This window comes from Trichosurus vulpecula, chromosome 4 (genome assembly GCF_011100635.1).
Source record: "Trichosurus vulpecula isolate mTriVul1 chromosome 4, mTriVul1.pri, whole genome shotgun sequence".
NCBI lineage: Eukaryota > Metazoa > Chordata > Mammalia > Diprotodontia > Phalangeridae > Trichosurus > Trichosurus vulpecula.
The window spans coordinates 287,046,926-287,068,516 of NC_050576.1; the positions used below are offsets into that span (position 1 = coordinate 287,046,926).

General features: G+C 37.0%; 1 protein-coding gene across 2 annotated transcripts in view; it reads right to left on the reverse strand.

Annotated features, from left to right (window-relative positions):
* Window positions 1-21,591, reverse strand: part of SPAG16 (sperm associated antigen 16) — a 1,249,495-nt gene that overhangs the window by 645,101 nt on the left and 582,803 nt on the right. For both annotated transcript variants that reach the window (XM_036756892.1, XM_036756890.1), the window contains exon 11: window positions 19,448-19,591. In XM_036756892.1, the coding sequence (XP_036612787.1) occupies window positions 19,448-19,591 (144 nt within the window). The remainder of the gene's footprint in view (window positions 1-19,447; window positions 19,592-21,591) is intronic.

The following is a 21,591-nucleotide window of genomic DNA, read 5'->3' on the forward strand; positions in this document are numbered from 1 at the left end:
GCAAACAGGACCGTCTGCAACTCTTACCAGCCCTACATTTTTGGGGGCCAGACTACCCTTCCCCTTTGGGTGAGATATTCCTTTAGCTCCTCCCACTGTTCTTTCTCCCTGGAGGAGTGGCTATCTTTTCAAACCAAGCCTATGAAAAAAAATGATGGGGGGCAGCCAGGTGGCGCAGTGAGTAGATCACCAGCCCTGGAGTCAGGAGGACCTGAGTTCAAATGCAGCCTCAGACACTTGACATGCTTACTAGCTATGTGACTTTGGGCAAGTCACTTAACCCCAATTACCCTGCCTTCCCCCCTCCAAAAAAAAAGAAAAAATGATGGATACACACCTCAGTTCAAGGCAAAGGCAAGGCAATAAGCATTTATGACTCCCTTACTATGTGCCAGGCACCGTGCTAAACACAGACAAAAAGAAAGACAGTCTCTGCCCTCACGGAGCTTACATTCTAACGGGGGAAGAAAACACAAAAGGAAGCTGAAAAGATAAGGGGGAGAAGGAAGGGAGGGATGGTGGGAAAGCCTGGATGGTGTACGAAGCACAACTGAGAAGGGAAACGGCTCTAATTAGCAAGCAATGGCTGCTAACTCATTAGTCTAGAGAAAACATGAGGAAGGTGTATTCTGGAAAGTTGTAAAATGAATCAGTAATTCCCTTTTCTACCTCTGAGCCCCAAACTAAAGAACTTTCTTTGACAAAATATTGAAGTTTTAAATTTTTCTCCCTTCTACGAAGCTCCTCAATCATCCCTTTCCATGTAGCATTTGAATAACAATATAGATTAGAATTAGCTAATGCAAATAGCATTAGCAATACAGGTGGTTAATAGGCTCTGTCATATCTACTGGCTTAAGATGCAAATTAAACATTCAAACACAGAAAAGTAAACAACACAAACATAGAGAATCATGGAAAGACTTATATGAACTGATACAAACTGAAGTGAGAATCAAGGAAAAAAGATACACAATAACCATAACAATGTGAATAAAAAGAAAAACACCCACAAAATAATTTGAAAAAAATAATGTCACGGGATTACAACAAACTTGGTTCCAAAGAAAAGACTCACTCTTTTGCAGAGTGGAGCAGCCACTGGTGTGGAGTATTGAATATGAACACATTTTCAATGCACTGAATGATTTTTGCTATTGTTTTATTTTCCTTTTTTTCTGCTTTGAAAAATTGTCAGCGATTTTTCTCTGGGATGGAGAAGGACAAGGTATGAAAGGTCAAATTTCTGTTCCATAAAACAAAAAGATATCAATAAAACTGCATTTTTGAAAAAAGAGACAAAACCTCTCCCAAATCAGAATCACAGTGGTAGAAGAGAGGCAGCTGGGAGGGATTTCAGCAAAGCAGAATCTACACACATTGCTTAGGGTGGATCTGACATTGGTAACCTTATGGCTATAACCCTTCTCCAGTTTCCACAGCAGACCCACTGCCTTCAGTTCCCAGGCCACTTCTCTGTTTCTCTTGCCACAAGTGCAAAATGTAGCCTAGAACAAATTTAGCAAAGTCAAGTTCCCCTCCAATCTCAAGGCAAAGACAAAATTCCCCAAGGGGAATTGTCAAGGAGAACAAGGCCAGGAGATTTTTGCTGCAGCAACAGGTATTCATCTCCAGTGTCCTGGTCTCTGTAGAGGGACATCTGGAGGCATTGGGGCCAAAGCAGCATCACACATTTATAAAGTACTTTTAAGATTTGCAAAGAGCTTTCCTTACAACAAATCTCTGTGTGAGAAACACAGCTATGGGGATCACAGGACTCCCTTGGCAGGGTCAGATCCTGAGGAAGACCCACATGATAGCCCTTTAATGCAGCTGTGGGGATCACTGGATTTCCTAGGCAAGGCCAAACCCTGAGGAAGAAACATGTGATGGCCCATTAGTCTGTGGGGATCACAGGCCTTCCTAGGCAGGGTGAGACCCTGAGGAAGACTCACGTGATGGCCCTTTAGTATGGCTGTTGGGATCACAGGATTCCCTCAACAGGATCAGACCCTGAGGAAGAACCATGTGATGGCCCCTTAGTACAGCTAAGAGAGAAAGTGACAAAAAACAACACCCTTTTGTTTTACTTTCATTCAAATACTAGAGTAGCAGGTTGAAACAAAAACAAACTAATAGGAGAATATTTCTTTGGATTGTTGTATTTTGACATCGGTAGTGCCCTTATGCAGTGTATTTTATTTCTAGAGCCAATGTAATAGAGTTTTAAATGCATTGGAATGGGAGACAAAACATATAGCTTTGAGGTCTAGCTTCTTCACCTGCCAGCTGCTGTGATCTTAGATACTTGTATTGTTTATATCTAAAGGATTGAATACAATAATCTATATCAAGTACTTTATAGTCATAATGTATTCTGTAAGAATCTGTTCTTATTCTTTGTCAGTATTTGCTGAAATAACAACTAGGGTCCATGTTTGGATCTATAGACAACAGCATTCTTATTGATAAAGAGGATAAATTTGTTGGATAAACTTTTTTGAGAGGAACTTTCTAAGCTGGGTAGAGATGCGTGGGCTCTGATGTAAACTGAGGTAAGTGGGGCCAGGAAAACAGTGTACAAAATGACTACAACAACATCAATGGTAAAAAACAAACAAAAACCAGCCACTGCAAGACAACTAAAAACGAATGTGGTGAGATAAAAATAAAACAAAATTAGGCCTAAATAAAAGACATGAGGAGACACTTCTCTCATTCCTTTTGCAGAAGTGAGGGAGGGGAGTACAGGTATGGACCATTGCATATAATGGACTATTGCATGTAACGTCAGATTTTTTAAAAATTCATTGAGCAATTTTGCCCATTTTTCTCTTTTTTAAATCATTTTTTTTAAAATAACTGATGGCTCTCTGGGAGAGTAAGAGGGATGGATACAGGAGGTTAATTTGACTTAAACAGTCTGAAAAGATCAAAAGAGAGAAAATGGGGGAAGATTTACATAGGAAGGGCCTATCATCACACCTGTACTTCCAGGTAGTCCAGCAGCTGGAAACAAAGAAAAACAGGTTATTTTAAGCCTAATGGTTTGAAGACTAGATTTCTAACAGCTTCTAATGGGCTAATCCTGCTTTATATCAGCAGCAGCAGCAGCAGCATCCTGTTTTACTGCTAGGGAAGGATAGTGGATATCTCATCTGTACTTTTTGACCCTAAAAAGTCATTGGAGTAAGTCACATTTATCTTTAGAGTCAGATGAGTAGTCTTTGTGTAATTCTGGGACTTTCTCTGAAACTGCAGAAGTTTCACCACTTGCTTGCAAAAGCTTAGAGTTCTTTTAAAAAGAGAAAAGAGACTTTCATTTAGTGAAAGATAATTCCATGCCTAGAATGTACTTCCTTTCTCACTTTTTGAACCCCTTGCTTATTTCAAAACTGAGTTCAAGGGCAATGTCCTACAGAAGGCTTTTTCTGATTCCCACAGTTGTTAGTGGTGCCCTCAGATTAACTTGCATATATTTTGTGCACACTTATGTGTGTCCATGTTGTTTCCCTGATAGATGGTGAAATCCTTGAGGGCAGAGGTAGTTATCCTATGTAAGCAGTACAATGCCTGGCATATATCAGGAAAGGAGGGGGAGATGTTTGCTAAGACATGCTTGGTGATTGCTTGAGAAAAGGCTTAAAATGCAATGATCAGTTAAGACAATACTTTATTGTTGAAAATCATGTCAACTGTTATAAATGACTGATATCACATTCTTCACAGTTTTGCCAGAAGGAAGGCAATGACAGAGCAGGAGAGCTCTGTACATGGGAAGAAGCATAGGGGACTGAAGTGTGCTTGTGTGACCATGGAAAAATAAAATGCATTAGATATGGCTTAGGGTGTATAAGACAAACCTCAAAGGCAAGGGTTCATAATCTTTATTTCTAGCCCCTAGCAGTATAGTGGACTGTGGATACCTCTTAGAATAATGTTTTTAAATGCATAAAATAAAATATATAGGCTTAAAAATGAATCCAATGATACCTAAATACAGAAATTCAAACTATATATATACAGATGCATATTGAATATATACAAAATATCTATATGTATACTCAAATACAATATATTGACATATAGGCAAGGCGCACATATATACACATATATGGATATATGTGTGTGTGTGTGTGTGTGTGTGTCTGTGTGTGTGTCTGTGTCTGGGTGTGGTTGTGCGTGTGCGCACGCGCGCACACGTGTGCACCGAGTCCCTTACCTCTCTGTTGGGAAGTGGGTAGCATGTTGAGGTTTTTTTCCATCATTCCTTTGAAATCATCCTCTAAAATCATCTGTTGTTGATGAGAGTTCTTAAGTCTTCCAAAGTTTTTTGTTTTCACAATGCTGTTATTGTATAAACTATTTACCTGGTTCTGCTCATTTCAACTTGCATTAGTTCAAATATCTTCCCAGGTTTCTCAGAAATCATTTAAAAGGAAAGCATTTAACACAGTGCCTAGCATATTGTAATAAATGCTTCATAATGTCTTGTGGCACAATACTATTCTATTATATTCACATACCATAATTTATCCAATCATCCTCTAATTTAAGAGGACTCCCTTAGTTTCCAGTATTTGCCACACAAAAAGGTGCTACAAATATTTTTATACATTATGGGTCTTTTTCTTCTTGAGTATGGAATTAATAATAGTGATATTGATATGCATAGTTTAGTAACTTTGGGGGCATATTTCCAAATTACCTTTAACAACAGCCAGTAGAGTTCACAGCTCCTTCAACAATGCATTAAAGTATCTGCATTCCCAAAACCCCTCTAAGATTTGACATTTTCCTTTTCCGTCAACTTTGCTAATCTGAAAATGTGTGAGGTGGAATCTCAGTGGTGCTTTAATGTTTATTTCTCTAATAGTGATTTAGAGCATTTTTTTCATGTGGCTATTGATAGTTTGGATTTATTACTCTGAAAACTGCCTATTCAAATCCATTGATCATCTGTCGCTTGGGGAATGGCTCTTCTTCGTATAAATTTGAATCAGTTATACATATGTATGTATATATGTATTTATCTATGTGAGTGTTTGTATGTATTTGAATTGAAATCTTTATTAAAGGAACATACCTTCTAGTTACCTGTCTCTCTTCTAATTTTAGCTGAATTGACTGATTTTGTTTATGAAAAAACATTTAACCGTATATCACCAAAATTATTTATTTATGTTCTATGGTCTTCTGTATCCTTTGCATGGTCATGAGCTGTTCTTCTATCTATAAATTTGAAAGGAATTTTATTCCTTGCTCCTCTAATTTGACTATTATGTCATTTCTTATGTTTAAGCCACATACAAATTTGGAGTTTATCTTGTTATGTTTATCTATATTTAGTTCTGTCAGACTGCTTTTCAATGTTCTTATATTTTTCCCCAAAATACTGACTTCTTACTGCACTAGCTGGGACTTTTATGTTTGTAATAGGAATTGCTGCTGTATTACATTAAAAATTTTTTATATCTCCTGACACAACCACATGGTTTCTGTTGGTCTTTTAATTAATATGGTCAATTATGTTGATAGTTTTCCTAATACTGAACAAACCCTGCATTCCTGATACAAATTTAACCTGGTTATAGCATATAAGCTTTGTGATATGTTTCTATAGTCTTCTTGTTAATATTTTAATATAAAATTTTGCATCAATATCCACTAAGGGGAGACAGGTGGCCCAGTGGATTGATTATGGCGCCTGGAGTCAAAAATTTGAACTTGGGCTCAAATCCTGCCTCAGACACTTCTTAATTGTGTGATCCTCAAGACACTTATTAGTTGTGTGATCCTGGGCAAATCACTTAAACTCTGTTTGCCTCAGTTTTCTGTAACAACAATGTTGCTAGCAGCTGTTGTAGGGGTGAAAGCCCAACAACACCAGTTGACAGAAGGGCTGCCAGCGCAGGTTCTTTGATCTGCTTTTCTAAGGAAAGCAACTTTAAGGAGTTAACAATCTCACTTTAATCAAACACACATATATAATTAACTTAGTTCGGGGGGGGGGGGGACCAGCAAATTTCAGAGCAAATACAAACAGAAAATACAACAAATTACAAACAGAAAATATTAACAGATCAAATAACACAAACCAGTAGACAGTCTTCTAGCTTTCTGTCCAACATCTCAGTACATAGTAATCAGGGAAGCACCAACATCTGGGTTTTCAAGTTGGTGGGGAGGGCGGGGCTCTCATCAATGGCTGCCCAGAGTTTCCTCTAGTCAAATCACAGGACACTCTTCCAGTGAATGAGAGCCCCAAACAAAATGCCAACCTCTGAGTTTATATACCCTTCTTAGGGCCTGAAGGCTTCACACCTAATCAGCAAAAGGTACTGGCCTGGGGCTTCACACCTAGTTAGCAAAAGGGTGTAGGCCTGGGGCTTTGCACCTAGAAGACTTAATCAAAAGCACTTGATTACTTCAGCATTCTAAAAGAGAAAACAAAAAAGTCCCACCTTAATTACCATTATATTTTCTCAACTGTAAAGTGGTAAATAATAATAACTACTTCCTGGGGTTGTTGTGAAGACCAAATGAGATTATGACTGCAAAGCATTTAACATATTGCCTAGCATATTGTAAGGGTTATAGACATTTTAGCTATTGTTATTAGAGATCATTATGTGTACTTTTATTTCTCCCTTTTGAATTTCCAATTTAGTTATCAAGAATGTAAGAAGAATTTTAAAAAGATTTTAAAAATCAAATGAGAGAGATTAAGCAAAAATTTTAAAAAAATAAGAACAATCCAAGAAACACGAGATCATTAAAAACAATAAAACAAGAAGATTAAGAAAATGTAAACTGTATCTCTAAGATTGTCATTAGTAATTGGGTAGTTAGAAATAAAGATCGGGAAAGACCTGATTATGATGTGATTCTAAAAAGTAATACTATCTAGGAAAAGGTAAAAAGAGTAATTATCTTATACAAATGAGGTGCGAGAGGAAGAATTGACACAGAGGAATTAGATGGGGGAGGAGGGCTGGTAGTTCTGGAATGCTACTCTCATTAGGAATGGATTAAAGAGGGAACAATATATACATACATGCATACATACATACATATACAGGTATGTATATGTGTATATGCATGTATGTGTATATATGTATATGTATAAAAGTCTTCTAAATTCAGAAATAAATAAAAGGCCAAGGTGTTAGCGAGGGGTGAGGGATTTTTAGAGGGAGCCCTACTCACATCAGATCTGGGTTAAAGAGAGAAAAAAAGTGTGTGTGTATGTGTGTGTGTGTGTGTGTACACATTTTATATATATATATATATATATATATATATATACACATATATATGTATGTATATAAAAGTCTTCTAAATTTATAAAGAAATAAGAGGTTGAGGGAATAGGACAAAGGGGGTATAGAAGGGCATCTGCATTAGTGGGAATGGGATAAAGAAGGAACACTATATATATGTGTGTGTGTGTGTACATAGTCTACATTTAAGTTTTCTATAAAAGTCTTCTACATTCACATAGAAACAACAAAGCAAAGGGAAAGGATGGGGGGAAAGGATAAAGAACGGATCCTTTGAGGGGGAATAGGTTAAGTGATAGGAGGGCAAGGTAGTGGGTAGAAGAAAAGTAAGAGGGATAGGAAATGAGAAGCACACACAAAAAAACATCAAGTAGAATTTATTAGAGAAAAAAGCAGAGGTAGTAATCATGATCTCAAAGTTAAAGCTAAAATAGATTTAATCAAAAGAGAAAAACATGAAAACTACACTATATGTCAGCCATAATAATCAATGTTGTTTTAGACTATTAAAAATAATTTGACATTATAAGGTTGGAATATTACCATGGTGTAGGAAATTAGGAGTTGGTAGATATAGAAAAATATGGAAAGACTTGGACTTATGAACAAAGATGCTATCCACGTTTAGAGAAACAGCACAAGCAAGCACAGTACAGTCTTACATAGATGCGCCTGAATGTGTGTGTGTGTGTGTGTGTGTGTGTGTGTGTGTGTGTGTACTTAATTGTAGCCTTCTTTGGGAAGGAAGGGGAAAAAAGAACAATAAGTAAAAAGTGCACAGCAGAGAACAAAATAAAACCTACAAGGAAGTAAAGAAAAGATCTACAGCTCTAAACACAATATATAGTATTTATTATATAGGCTTTCTTGAAATGTAAATTTATTGCTTTATATTACAAATCCTCTCCTATGGTCTTCTATGAACACGGCAATGTTTTTTTTTTTATTTTGTATTTAAGTTTTAGTATTTCAGTTAGTTAGTTTTTCTTTTCTTTCCTTATTTTGCATTTGAGTATAAAATTTAAAAATTATCAAAAAAAGAGAATGTATTTGTATCATACAAGGAATTCGTGGGATTTCTTCCTGAGTTTTCAAATAGCTTATACTATTGGAATTAATTTTTCTTTAAATGTTTGATAAAATTCTTTTGAAAATCTATTCCTGAATTATATTGTCTCTGCCCCACCCCACCCCCACCTTTGGGAGATCACTTGTGGCTTGTTGAACATCTTTTCCTGAGATTGGGTTATTTTAGTCATCTACTTCTCATGCGATCTCATTGTATTAATCTGGGGATTTTGTGTTTTTGTAAATATTCATCTATTACATTTAGATAATCCATTTGATTAGCTTATAATTGTGCATGAAAATGGTTTTGAATAGTTCCCTTTAGTTCTTGTTCATATGTTGACAATACACATTTTTTTTATGCTGGTAATTTGATGTTCCCCTTTTAAAAATCAAATTAGCTAATGATTATTTTTTAAAAGTTTCTAGGTTTACTTATTCTTCAAATATTTTTATTTTCAATTTTGTTGATCTCTTCTTTGTTTTTCTGGATTTCTATTCTTGTGTTTAACTGGTATTTTAATTTTGGGGTTTTATAATTATTCTAGTTGCATGCTCAATTCATTGATCTGCTCTTACTTTTTTAATTTATTAAAGTTTTTAGAGATGTAAATTGTCTACTAAAGACTGCTTTGGCTATAACTCAAAAGTTTTGTTGTGCTATACTGTTCTTATTTTCAAACTTAATGAAATTATCTATTGTTTCTATGATTTGTTCTTTAGGATTATTTAATCTCCAATTAATTTTAAATTGTTTCTTCAGCATCCCTTCATTCAATATGGTTTTTATTATGTTTCATAAAAATATGATTAATAGTCTTTCTTTTCTGAATTTGTAGTATTTTCATACCCTAACACACAGTCAGTTTTTGTAAAGATGCCTTGCACAGCTGAGAAATAATTGTTTCTTTGTACTCCCATTTGATAAGAACCAGAGGTCTATCTTTGACCACTTCAAATGAAAGCGAAGTAAAGGTGGCACTGCTTCTCCCACCCCTTTCTCCTTATTTAGAGGTAGAAATTTATATAAATATATACAAAACCAAAAAGCCTTCTACTTTCATATCTCAATTATGTGATACAAATTTCTTCACTCTTTCTTTACCTTCCCTTCTCAGGTTTATTCATTTTTTTTCTCCATTTCCTTTCTTTTTTAAGATAATAACACACAACAAAACCAGTCCCTGTCCCTGTGTCTTGTTAACATTTTTAGGGAAAGCTCTAGAAGCTTTAGATATTGAGTATAATATTCCTAGATAATTAATTTTAGGGCTTCTTTCAAGAAGTTACTGTTGGATTCTTTTCATTTATCTTTGATCAGATTAACACTACACAGCACTGTATGCTCTGTATAGTACCCTCCTAGCTAGACCCTGTCTCCTGTGTCCAAGAAACCTTTGGCACATCTCCATTTGTGAACTTGGACTGGAAATATTATTTACTGTTTGTTTTTCTTTGATTTTTCAATCAGGATTCAGCCTATTACACTTTCTAGATTTTTGTGGAACAGTTTGTGGGAAATTTGTTGGAGGAGGATGGGCTATCCAGTTCTATCATTTTGGTTCCCCTTCCCTTCTCTCTCCTTCCTCTTTAAATCCCCAAAATAACAGTTTTCATAGCAAAAGTAGGGGCTCAGTCATTGAGGCATCTGCAGCATGTATTTATTTACCACATTTTCCTTATACCTTTGCAAGGCCATGTACAATTTCTAACAATTTTTTAATTTCTCAAAATAGTGTAGAAAAATATCTTGTATGTAGCTTGGTATAGTTGATAATGTTGGGTTTGGAGTCAAGAAGAGCTAAGTTCAAATCCTACTGACTACTAATGTGACCCTAAGTAAGTTGTTTAACCTCTATGTGTTTCAGGAAACTCTTTAATCCTCATCCTAGGACTTATCTACTAGTTTACAGACAATTTTCAGTTACTTTAGTGCAATGAGCTTCCATAGTTAGAATTCTCACATCTGAGGAAATAAGAGATTCAAATATCTTTCATAATAGCCTTTAGAGTCTGCCATAATCTTTTGAATATTCTTACTGGTGGAAACTCTTCTTCTTAAGAGAGCAGATTTGATTTTGGAAACAATCAGAAACCATTCAGCAAGGAGTCTGGTGAACAATAAATATGTATGATCAAACAGGGTTAATATTTTAATTTTAAAGTATGACTATGTGAAGAAAAGTAATGTAACTGATTTTCTTATTTCTTCCCAACTTAATACTTCTAAACTGGCCTGTAAGGGAATCTCCAAAGAATATTTCTATCACTACATTAAGAAATAGAAACAATAGCTTTTTAGCATAATTATTTTCAAGTGCCACCATCATTTTGGCTATATACATTAAAAATGAAACAAGCTTCAATGCATTATATTCATGTCTCACATATACAAATATAGACTGTAATTATCTCATTAGTAGTCTAACTTCATATTTTCCTTTTCCAGAGATTTTTTTTTCCTTTATTGAATTTCTCAGAGCAGTGTTCAATTTTGTTTAGCTGACTTTTAAGCAATAGAATGGTGGCCCAGGTAGGGTATTTGTTCAAATGTTTATCAGCTGTTCCCTGAAGAGCAGAAAGATAAGAAAGTATTTGAAGGTAGGGCTTTAGGGCTAAAGGCCAGGAAATGTATCCAAGGCAAAAGACAACATGAGTGCCCTGGACCTCCATGGAGGATACTGGAGAGAAGAGACATGTTAGCAGACTAAGGAAGAGCCCTTTGTCACATAGGTATCTCAGGAAAATGATAAGATAGGGGTTTTCTATTATATAAATAAAGAATTTAGAAAGGAAAAAGGAAGTTATATCAAAATGTTTGGTTTTTTATTTAATTGCTCAGATTTATTTTTTACTTTCAGTTCTGGTCACTAAAATATGAATTGAATTCATTAGGAAGCAAACTTATGTTAGATACCTTCCAACTAATAGGAGTCAGTAACTTAATCTAACATAATCTCACTAATAACCCGACCCTATCAACCCACTCATGTCTATGTTATTCTAACAAAATTCTTAAATATCTATATGCTCAATATTTGAATCACCTTATGTATAAAAAAACCTTTCATTTTAGAAATATTATTTTGTGCCTAGCAGAATATTTTATATTCAAAATTAAGTGGAATAATTCTGGAAAATTAAAGATAAAACTAAAACTAAATGTTACATATTTAAATTTAAAAAGTAATTTGATATGTTCAAGGTCTCAGCACAACATGAGCTGCTGAACTTCAATGAGACAGAGTATGTTGTGTATCTATCATCTTACGATTCAGGATCCAAGGGCTTACCCTAATTATAGAATATCTTTGGGAACTATTAATCCATGCCATATTGGAATTATGTTGTGCAACTAGTACTAAGTATGAGTTCAGTCTCACCCAAGGGATGGGATTAAATCACCATATATTAACTAAGTCACATTCCTTATACTTCCTTGCTCCCCAGCATTTGTAATGACAAGCTATGGAAGCTAACACTACTAACCTTGTGCTAATTAATGCCTTGTTCAGTAATCACAGGAACTTGAAGGTGGAAGGACCCAATCTGGTCCTTTCCCCATTCTATGGTTGGTTGATTTTTACCTCCTGCTTTTATTCTTATGATTTATCATAGCTGTTTAATATGGCAAAAATTCTTCCTCCCTATACAATTCAGTTCGGCCTCTCCAAAGTTCATACATTCTTCTGCCCTTTGTCCAATGTATCACCTGAAACACCCAACCTCATTCCCTATTAGCAGACTCTCTCACTTCACATGCTCCATCTTCTGGCACTATTAAGATGACACATTCTTACCCACTCTCTCTTTCTAGTGCAAGTTGACCTCCCCTCCCACACCTCATGGACATACACATCTAGCCAACAGGAAGATTCAGACTATTCCTTCCTATATATCATCACATCCAGAACCTCTGTCTACCACCATAAACCTCAATGCCACCCTCTTTCCTTTCTCAAGGATTTCACCAGGTCCATAGTCTTCCTTTCTATTTCAACATGTGCTCTCATACCTGGCTTCCCAGTTCATTACTTTCTCCACTCCCATTACCTACATAATCTGAAGTGAGTTAGGTAGTTTCCTGAAGGACGAACTGTAAAGTTGAATTCAGTGTATGTAGATGGAAACATGCCTCTTGATCAGTGTCAATCCTTTCAGATTATTTGAACCCCAATAATGTCCAAAACATTCAAATTGCTTTTGTTCTATGCTAAAAATCCCCCTTTCTGTGTCAGCAACTTCAAAGACCAGATAAAATTGCTGTGGTGACTGAAAGTCTGCAGTCAGGACAGTGGGCTAGAGATATTTACATCTACCTCCCTTGTCAATTGCCCTGTTTACCTAACAACTTCCTTTCTTTGATATGGAGATCATAAACTGCAGCTGAGATTCATTACTTAAACATTTGTGTGTCTTCCTCTGGTCAATCAGAAGTTTGCTTCTGATTCCATGGTCTTGTATGAGTTAGCTTTAAGGGAATAAATCTATACAAATTTTTATTTTACCTAGTCTGTTTGCCTCCTTTAACCAAACTTAAAGGTCGACATTAGTTAAAAGATTGCTTAGCCCACTTTATATGTGTGAAAGACCTCAGGGGAAGGAGAGAACAACAAAGATTGAGGGAGATGGGGTGAAGAGAGAAGACATCAATTTTTGAATATCTAAAGAGAATCACTGGAGCAGAAGACATGTGGAGGAAGCTGAAACCCCAGGATATCCCTTGACTTCTAGGCCCTGAACCTCAGAGACTGCTAAAAATGGACATCCCCAGTAAAAATGTTATCTACTTGGTTGAACTGAGATTTTATATCACTAAGGAGTCAAAAAGTTCATTTACTTTTGGGTATACTATTATCTAGCTTAATTTTAAAACTTCCCCAATTTCTGGTTTATATTGTTTGATATTCATGATTGTCTTTTGTTTAACAATTGTTGAATGGAAGAAAGCTAACCAATCAGTTACTTGTCCCTTGGGAGTGACTAAGGCAAGTGGCTTTTATCCTGAATCCCTAAGAGAATATCTAGATAACAAATATCCTATGTGTGGGAGACAGATACAATTGCAGCTCAGTACAAGCTTAAATCTTCTTTTGGAGACCAGAGGGTGATAGAATGATCCATCAGTTGTGGTTATCCTTCATCCTGACCTTCCCCAACCTTCCCTTCTAGGCACCTGATGATACAGCCACTACTTTCCTCCTGCTCTCCACAAAGGCAGAAAGTGGAGATTCCCAGATCTTAGGTCATTGCTAAATGATATATCTCTGTCGTACATGAGACAGCTGTTCAATTTTCTATATTTTTACTCCACCTCAACCACTTACAGGGGTGGTCAAAATTTAGAGCTAATCCTCCCCAACTGCTGTGCTATCTCCATGATTCTGAACTTCACAATTCTCCCTGATCACAAATTCCTGCCATGTTATCTATCTTCCTCCTTCTTCCTTTAAACGTATTTTTCATCCTCAATATGACCTCCAGCTCCTTTATCTTTTCCTATTCCCCCAGGCTATCACCCCTGCTCTTGCCTAATTATCTGTCCTTCACATTCTTCATACTATGCATAGCAAGTTCAGCTATATACTTTCCCTCACCCTTGAATTCCATGCACCTATTTCCTACCATTATCCATGTATGCCCTTCTGCCTCTTAATTCCCTCCCAACTGCCATCTATTCTCCTATTCTCATGAAGCTGGAGGAAGTCATACAAACCTGCCCATGGAGGTCTCTATAAATCATTTTATTCAAGTTCATCATAGCTAACCCTGCTGCAAGGCAATCCTTTTATTTTTAATCTCAGCCCCTGTAGCAACTGTTCCAAATCTTTTTCCACTCTCCTGAGGCCTCCTGGAGATTGCACAAGAAATCACCCCCTCCCTCTTTCATCTTCCATTTTCTTCTTACTACAGACTCCTTTTATGCTGCCTATAACCACACTCTGATTTCTGTCATCCAAAAAACAAACAAAACCCCCTTATTCTTGCCATTTCCTCAATCTCTATTTCATTTCTTGGTCAAGCTCCTAGAAAAAGTTGTCTATCCTTGATCCCTCCATTTGCTTAGCACTATCTTAATTCTCTACAGAATCAGGCTTCTGACTCCATCATAATGATGGGGTATGCGCTCTGAACACCCCCCCCCCAACCTCTGAACTTTCAACCCAGCCCCTTAACTTCCCCACAAGGCCAAGTCTCAGGCATTCCCTTGAGGCATCCAGCCCATCCCAGTATAATTCTTTTAACTGCCCTTTCATTGTAGCCCTCATTGTTGGCACCAGACCTCATCCAGATATTCCCACAGTCATTAAATGGCTCAGATTCTTAAAATCTGGCCAGTTGCACAGATTCTTAATATCTCACCCACCCCAACAGGTGTTTTAATAAACCTTTAATAAACTTTGTTTCTGACTGAAAGAAGGCTTGAGTTGAATTCTGTCAAGGCAGAAGCCATGCTTTTTGCCTTTAAATTTTGGGGTTCCCAGCACCCCTAGATGGCCACAATTCTACTAAAACTTTTTTCTCTAAGGATATTAACAATCTAAATTTAATGAAATCTATACCATTTTTACACTGTGACCCATTCTCTGATCCTGGATGTTCTCTCCTCAATTGGATCTGTTAACACTTGTTTCTCCTCCTCCTTCTACCTGACAGTTTGCTCATCCTGTCCATCTCCTGTTGTTTTTGTGGGTGTGGGTATGGTTGTTTGTCCTTCTCTTTGAAGAGGACTATGACATCTAGGAGGTGATACCATAATTTGCAAGTGAATTGAATTATTGGATTTAAGTGAGGGAGGGCTATGCAAGGTCATAAGCCTCACTTTCTCCTCCAGAGCCATCTGGGTCCAGTGGCCTGATATGTGTCAGGACAACTGGAGATGGCCCAGGATGCAACTGGAAATGGCCTTCCTTCTTTCCTTCCTTCCTTCCTTCTTTCCTTCCTTCCTTCCTTCCTTCCTTCCTTCCTTTCTTCCTTCCTTCCTTCCTTCCTTCCCTCCTTCCCCTACCCTCACTCAGTCCACATAGGATCCACACCCTTACCTTCCAGTGCTTTGCCCAAAGAGAATGTAAATTTTTATCTCTGAAACCTTTCTTCCCCCCTCCCCCTTAAAAGCCAGACTTTACCCCAAATCATTCTAAATCTCTTTGATTGGCCAACAATAGGTCCCAGGCTAAGCCCTACTACATCATTGTTTGGCCCAGATTGGCTCAGAATTAATGTAAATAGCAATTGTTTCTGTTTTGGCTGGAAACCCTAAGGGTCTTCCCCCCTCCCCCCATCGATTTTTTTTTTTAATTTTTGACTAGATTAAGAGGCCATTCTCTGCTTCAATTCTTATTAAGCCTTAATCATTGAATGGGTGTTGCCTCAGTCTGAGCCCTGTTAAAGACCTTAGCCTAAAAAGGCCAAGGTCCCCTCACCCATCTCCTATCACCTAAGTGAAGGTATCCACTTAAGTTCCGTCCTTTGCCCACTTCTCTTTCCACTTTACATTCTCCTCCTGGATGATTTCATCAACTACCACAGGTTCAACTGTCATCTTGACACAGATGACTCCCAGCTCTTAATATATTTCTGATCATTCTCCTGAAGTTCAATTTTTCATTGTCTACTGCCTGCCACACATCCTTCCCTCCCCACCAGATGTCCACCAGCCACATTCAAAGCAAAATCCATCATCTTTACTTGCAAGTCTGTTCCTCCTCTAAAGTTTGATATTTTTTATTAATGGTACTACCATCCTCCTAGTCACCAAAGCTCATAAGCTTGGAGTTATCATTAAATATTCCTTTTCCATCACCACCCACATTGAATTAGTTACAATCTTATGATTTTTAAATCCAGAACATCTGCAACATCTGTGCCTTCTCTCTGTTCACATGGCTGCTATTCTAGATCTTCACCCATTCTTACCTGTAGTCTCCCCATTTCCAATCATTCCCTTCTTAAATGCATCCTCCACAAAACAGACCTCACTAGACAGACATGTGATGATATCACTGCACAAAAGACTTTAAAGACCACTTATGGCCTCTAAGATAAAATATAAATTTATTTTTGCATCTAAGAGCCTTCATAATTTCTTCCAATTACTCTTCAAGTCATCTCATGTTACTTCTCTTCCACTCTCAGAATAATAGTCCCAGGTTACTACTATTATTCCCTGAATTCAGTATTCATGTTCTGACCTGTGTGTATTTGCATAAACTGTCCCCTCTGCCTTCAATACACTCCTTTCCTCCTTATCACCTATTAGAATCATCATCTTCCTTAGAAATTCCTCCTAAGCATTACCTCTTCTGTGCAGCCATCCCTCAGCTTCCACTTTGTTAATGCTCTCTCTCTCTCTCTTCAAATTATACTGCATTTACTTATCTGTGTATATGCTGTATTGACCCAATAGAATGTGAGCTCCTTGAGGGCAGGAGCTGTTTCATTTTTAATCTTTGTATACCAAGGACCTAGCATAGTGCCTTGCATATGTCTACTGAATTGAATAAAATATAATCACATTTTAGGATCATATTTCTTAATGCAATTAAGACATTAAGATTTATTCCTGAAAGACATGGGGGAATCTGCAGTCTTATCTATAAACAATTAAAAGCTATGAAAAAATTAAGAGTTTATTCATCTAAACCTTTAAAGAATTCATCCTTTTTTTGTCCTAATAATTATGGCATAAAAACTACATTTCTTTCTTTCATTTCACTTTACAATATGATCATATGATGGTTAATGTCCCTGCCTGAAATCTCCTATGGTGAAATGTATTCAGCCCCACTATTTTTATTTCCATGTACTAATAGAAGACAAATACTGTAGCAGCATTTCACTCCTCTCCTACCATAGCAAACAGTGAGAGTAAATTCATATTGTGAGTGAATAATGATATCCCTCGCCTCATTTTAATTTCAATAATTGAATGGGAGACAGGGAGGCCCTATTGAAAGGCCTTTATGTTGGTCAAACACTAATGAGAAAATCTTTTTTCAAGTCTGTGAGTCACTTGATGTCATGGTAACAAAACATTATCGAAAGCTGGTTAGTATGCCCAGCAGATATATGTGATAGCCTGCACTTCTAATTGTATTTTCTCTGTTTTCAGAGATGAATTTTATGTTGGTAGGAGTTGAGAGGCTGACAGTATTCTGTTTATCCATATATCAGATATGGAACACACTACATGCTCATAAATTCAATTCCAGTGAAGGACCTAATACTGAAAATAAATACTACTTCAGAAGGATTAAAGAAAATGAAGTGGTCAAAATTATCCTTTGAACTCCCAATCTTCCAAACAATTTATTTTTACCTTAAAATCTTATAATTTATTCTATTTGATATTCAGATCTAGTACAATTTTGTATCTTCATGGGGGAGGAAGGAGAAAAAGTCAATGGGGGTACTCAAAACATCAATTAAAATAAATGGGCTTCACAGACATGTAAAAGAAAATTCAGTGGAATAATAGAACATTTTCTACTGAGTTAAATGTGCTAAATACCCTGTGGTAATCATACACAATGCTCCATCTCCTGCTTCCCTGCCTTTTCACACCTGGAATACACTCCCTCCTCATTTCCATCTCATAGAATCCCTTTGTAAGCTCCTTGTGACTAGGAATTGTTTACTTCACTTATCATGTTAGTATTCCCTGTGACCATCACAATGCCTGACACATAGTAAGTACTTTATAAAAACAACCACAACTTGTTTATTGCCTAATTCATAAAAAAGATTTAGAGTATTGTAAATGGAAAATTTTTGAATCTGATTCAACTGATTATTGAGGTTCAAATCATACTAAATCCAGTGCTAGTTTTCTTTTTTAATGTTAGGGAGTGGGACTGTGCCAAAAATAGCAGATGCCAATTTCAACACTGATTTGGTGATCAGTTGATTTAAATAGATATAGGAGGTATGGGCAAAAGAAATGAATCATACAGGGCACATGAAGAACAAAGATAGCTATAATGATATACCAAAGATCAAAACTGTAATGGGCACTGCTTTTTTAAGGTTAAAAGAATAGCAAAATGACATAAAATAGAGGCAATTATTCTAAAATAAAAAACCAAAATGGTGTTTACAAGTACTAGCTTCCCCTGGTCTGTTCACTATTAAAGAAACCAATGTTAAACAACATCCTCTTTTAATTTGATTATACAAAAGCTTCAGAGCCAAAATATTATTAATCTGCCTGTTATGGGGTAGTTGCTATTTAGGACTTTTGCTTCCAAGAGGGTGGTTCTAGAAGTCACAACAAGTGAAATGGGTGTCTAAAAGGCTTTCCAGACAATGCTACAAATTGATAAAATCCAGGTCTGAGGTTAGCCTAGGTCTAAAACAAAGTATAATAGAATTCATGTATAATGAAGCAGAGGAATAATGATGAAAGGAAGCCAGGATTGGACAACAGTAGGCCATGGAGTAAGCTGTGATAGATTTTGCTGCTTAGGGGCTTTGTAGATACACTGATATAAGCAACGAACACATTTAAATTACTCTAGGTTATCTATTTGGCTCTTTGGGGGTTAACCCATGGATCTACTCTCCCTCTTAGTTTTGCGTCTCAAAATGAAATGAATCACCAAAATTAGAGGGCTGGTATGTACAACTTATTTCTCACTGATGTGCTTTATCCTTTTTTAATATTCCTTGAATCATTTAATTTAAAAAATCTTCACTACCTCTGGATTTTGAAGACAACATAATTCTAAAAACAAAATGTGAGATTAACACAAAGAATGCAAAACTTAGTATATATTATTGACTAAAAACCTATACAGTCTTTTCATGGTTTATGAGAGCAAGGAGAATTAATAATGCTTGTCCTGAAAAGCTTATTACTCTTTGTTAGATGCATCAGCATGTGGACTAAGTTTCAGATGTACCAAATACCAAAAGCAATCAATCTAAAGTCAACATAATGAAAGCCAGAGGAACATTTATCTACATGTTTAGAAATTCAGTGGAGGGTATGAGATTGCATTGAGAGAGTCATCAAATCAGTGAGAGGCAGGGAGAAGAGCACACAAACACATTCCCAGTAGGGATTAGCACTGGTTCAGGAAGATGTTTAAACTAACCTTGGATGGAAGCAGCAGCCAGAAAGCCAATCAGTGTGACCGCAACCTGTCAGTATTACATTGCCTTTGGGGATGCCCACCATCTTCCAGTGGCGATCTTCACTACAGGACACTAAGATTTCTTTTCGAGGGTGTATGGCAACACTGCACAGGAAGGTGAGAAAAAGGAAGAAATGATTAACGGGACATTTAGGGCTTCCAAAATGAGACCGATAAACTCAAAGCAATAATGGCTATGACAAGGAGGCAGAGACACAGGCTCTACTCTCAGCTCTGCTGCAAATTAACAGTGTGACCTTGGGTAAGTCACAAACTCGTGAGGCCTCATAGATGACATTTGGGAGCAAATGGGCTCTCAATGTTCTTCCAGTTCTAAGAGCCCATGATTTGACTAAGTAAGAAAATACAGCCCATGGATCTTCCAAGTCCCTATTGTGCCTTTCTTTTAAGGATCTTAAAATCTCAATTCCAACACAAAGTCTTTTGTCTAATCATAAATCAAGTTTGTGTCATACATTTGGAGCTAGAAGCACCTCTGGGAATCATTTATTCCAAGCCTCTTCTTTTCCAGAAGAAGGAACTAAGGCCTACGGAGGGCAAGTGATTCACCTGAAGTCACAGAAGTAATTGTTATGTTTGTGAAATGCCTCAAACCTCTATCTGCATTCACCAATTTTGTACTGGCTAGCTGAAGAAGCATTCATATTCTTTAATATTGCAGGAAAGTTCCTTGGAAATCATCATATACCTTTAAGTCAGATGTCACCCACAAAAAGAACATGAATTATTATTGTTTCCATCGCTCTATAATAAATACTTTTAATGAAACTTTAATTTCATGTCCCAATAAAGTGAAGTATGCCAAATTCAGTACTAATGCACCACTTAAATTTACCTCCATTAATGCACAGGATACATATTTCTATAAAGTGTGCAAGATTCAGAAGGCAATCTCCACCCTCTACAGAAAAAGAGGAAAATGAGAAATACGTATGTCAAATGATTAACCTATTAACCACTCCGACGGGGTTGGGTTCAGAATCAGCAATACTTTTTCAATGCTGGAGTAAACATTTTCTAAAATGAGGAGCATCCAAATTTAATATATGCATGGAGTGGCCAAGTTTTGGGGTGTTTCTTTTTAATCACTAAAGCAGAGGTTAAAAAACCCAAGTTCCAATTCTAACTCAGCTGTGCAATGGGAGGGTTAGGCTGTATGAACTCTAAGCTCTTTATCAGTTCTAATGTCCATGATTCATTCGTGCTTTCAACTATGTGAATTCTTCATCTTATTTTTACAATGTTTTCTTTGAGGCCCTTGCAGTAATAGAGCCCTCTCTCCCCACAAACAAACAACCGAAAAGAACCCCTACTCCTTAAGCACATCTAATCTTGAACTTGGAAAAGCACTTACAAGTGAAAATAAGAACATAAGGCCTTCAGTTTCCTTGGAGCAGACAGGAAAAGAGCCATGAGTACAAGTATGGGCAGTTGCAGCTCTGTTCTCATTCCTCTTGACAATCCTACCATCCAGATAAATTCGGGCCTTCTGCAGCAACCTCATAGCATAGCTTTTCTAGTGATCAAACTACCCAGCAATATAACTGAACTCCACCTAACTTACTACCTAATAAGAACCATGTTTCCATTCTATACAGCCATCCCCCACAGGCAGCTTGCCATTTACTCTGCCACCTCACACATTACCTCTCCTCACCTCCAGTTGTTATGCTCCTTGCTCTTGGCATAGAAAGCAATGCCACCTTTGCTTCTTCAGTTTCCTCTGGCTCTACTCAAAAGCCCAAAGAATCCCCAGACTAAGACTCCCTGCCCTGGTCAGCCACCACTCCCACAGATCACTTTCTTCTTTCTATTAGAATGTAAACACCTTGCAAATGGTGCTGTGAAAGGACAGAACTACTGGAGCTCTCTCACAGATTCTGTAAGACACTTCTTAAAAAGTGAATCTGAACAGATTTCAGAGAGAAGCCACTAGTAGACTGAGAAGGGCAGGAGTACCCGCATGTGGAATGGCACCAGACCAAACCAATGGGGAACAGCAGAGGAATCCAGCCAGAATGCCAGTCTGGGAAAGAGCTGGGTGAGGGAAACACAGGAACAGAAGCAACCCCAGGGCAGAAGTA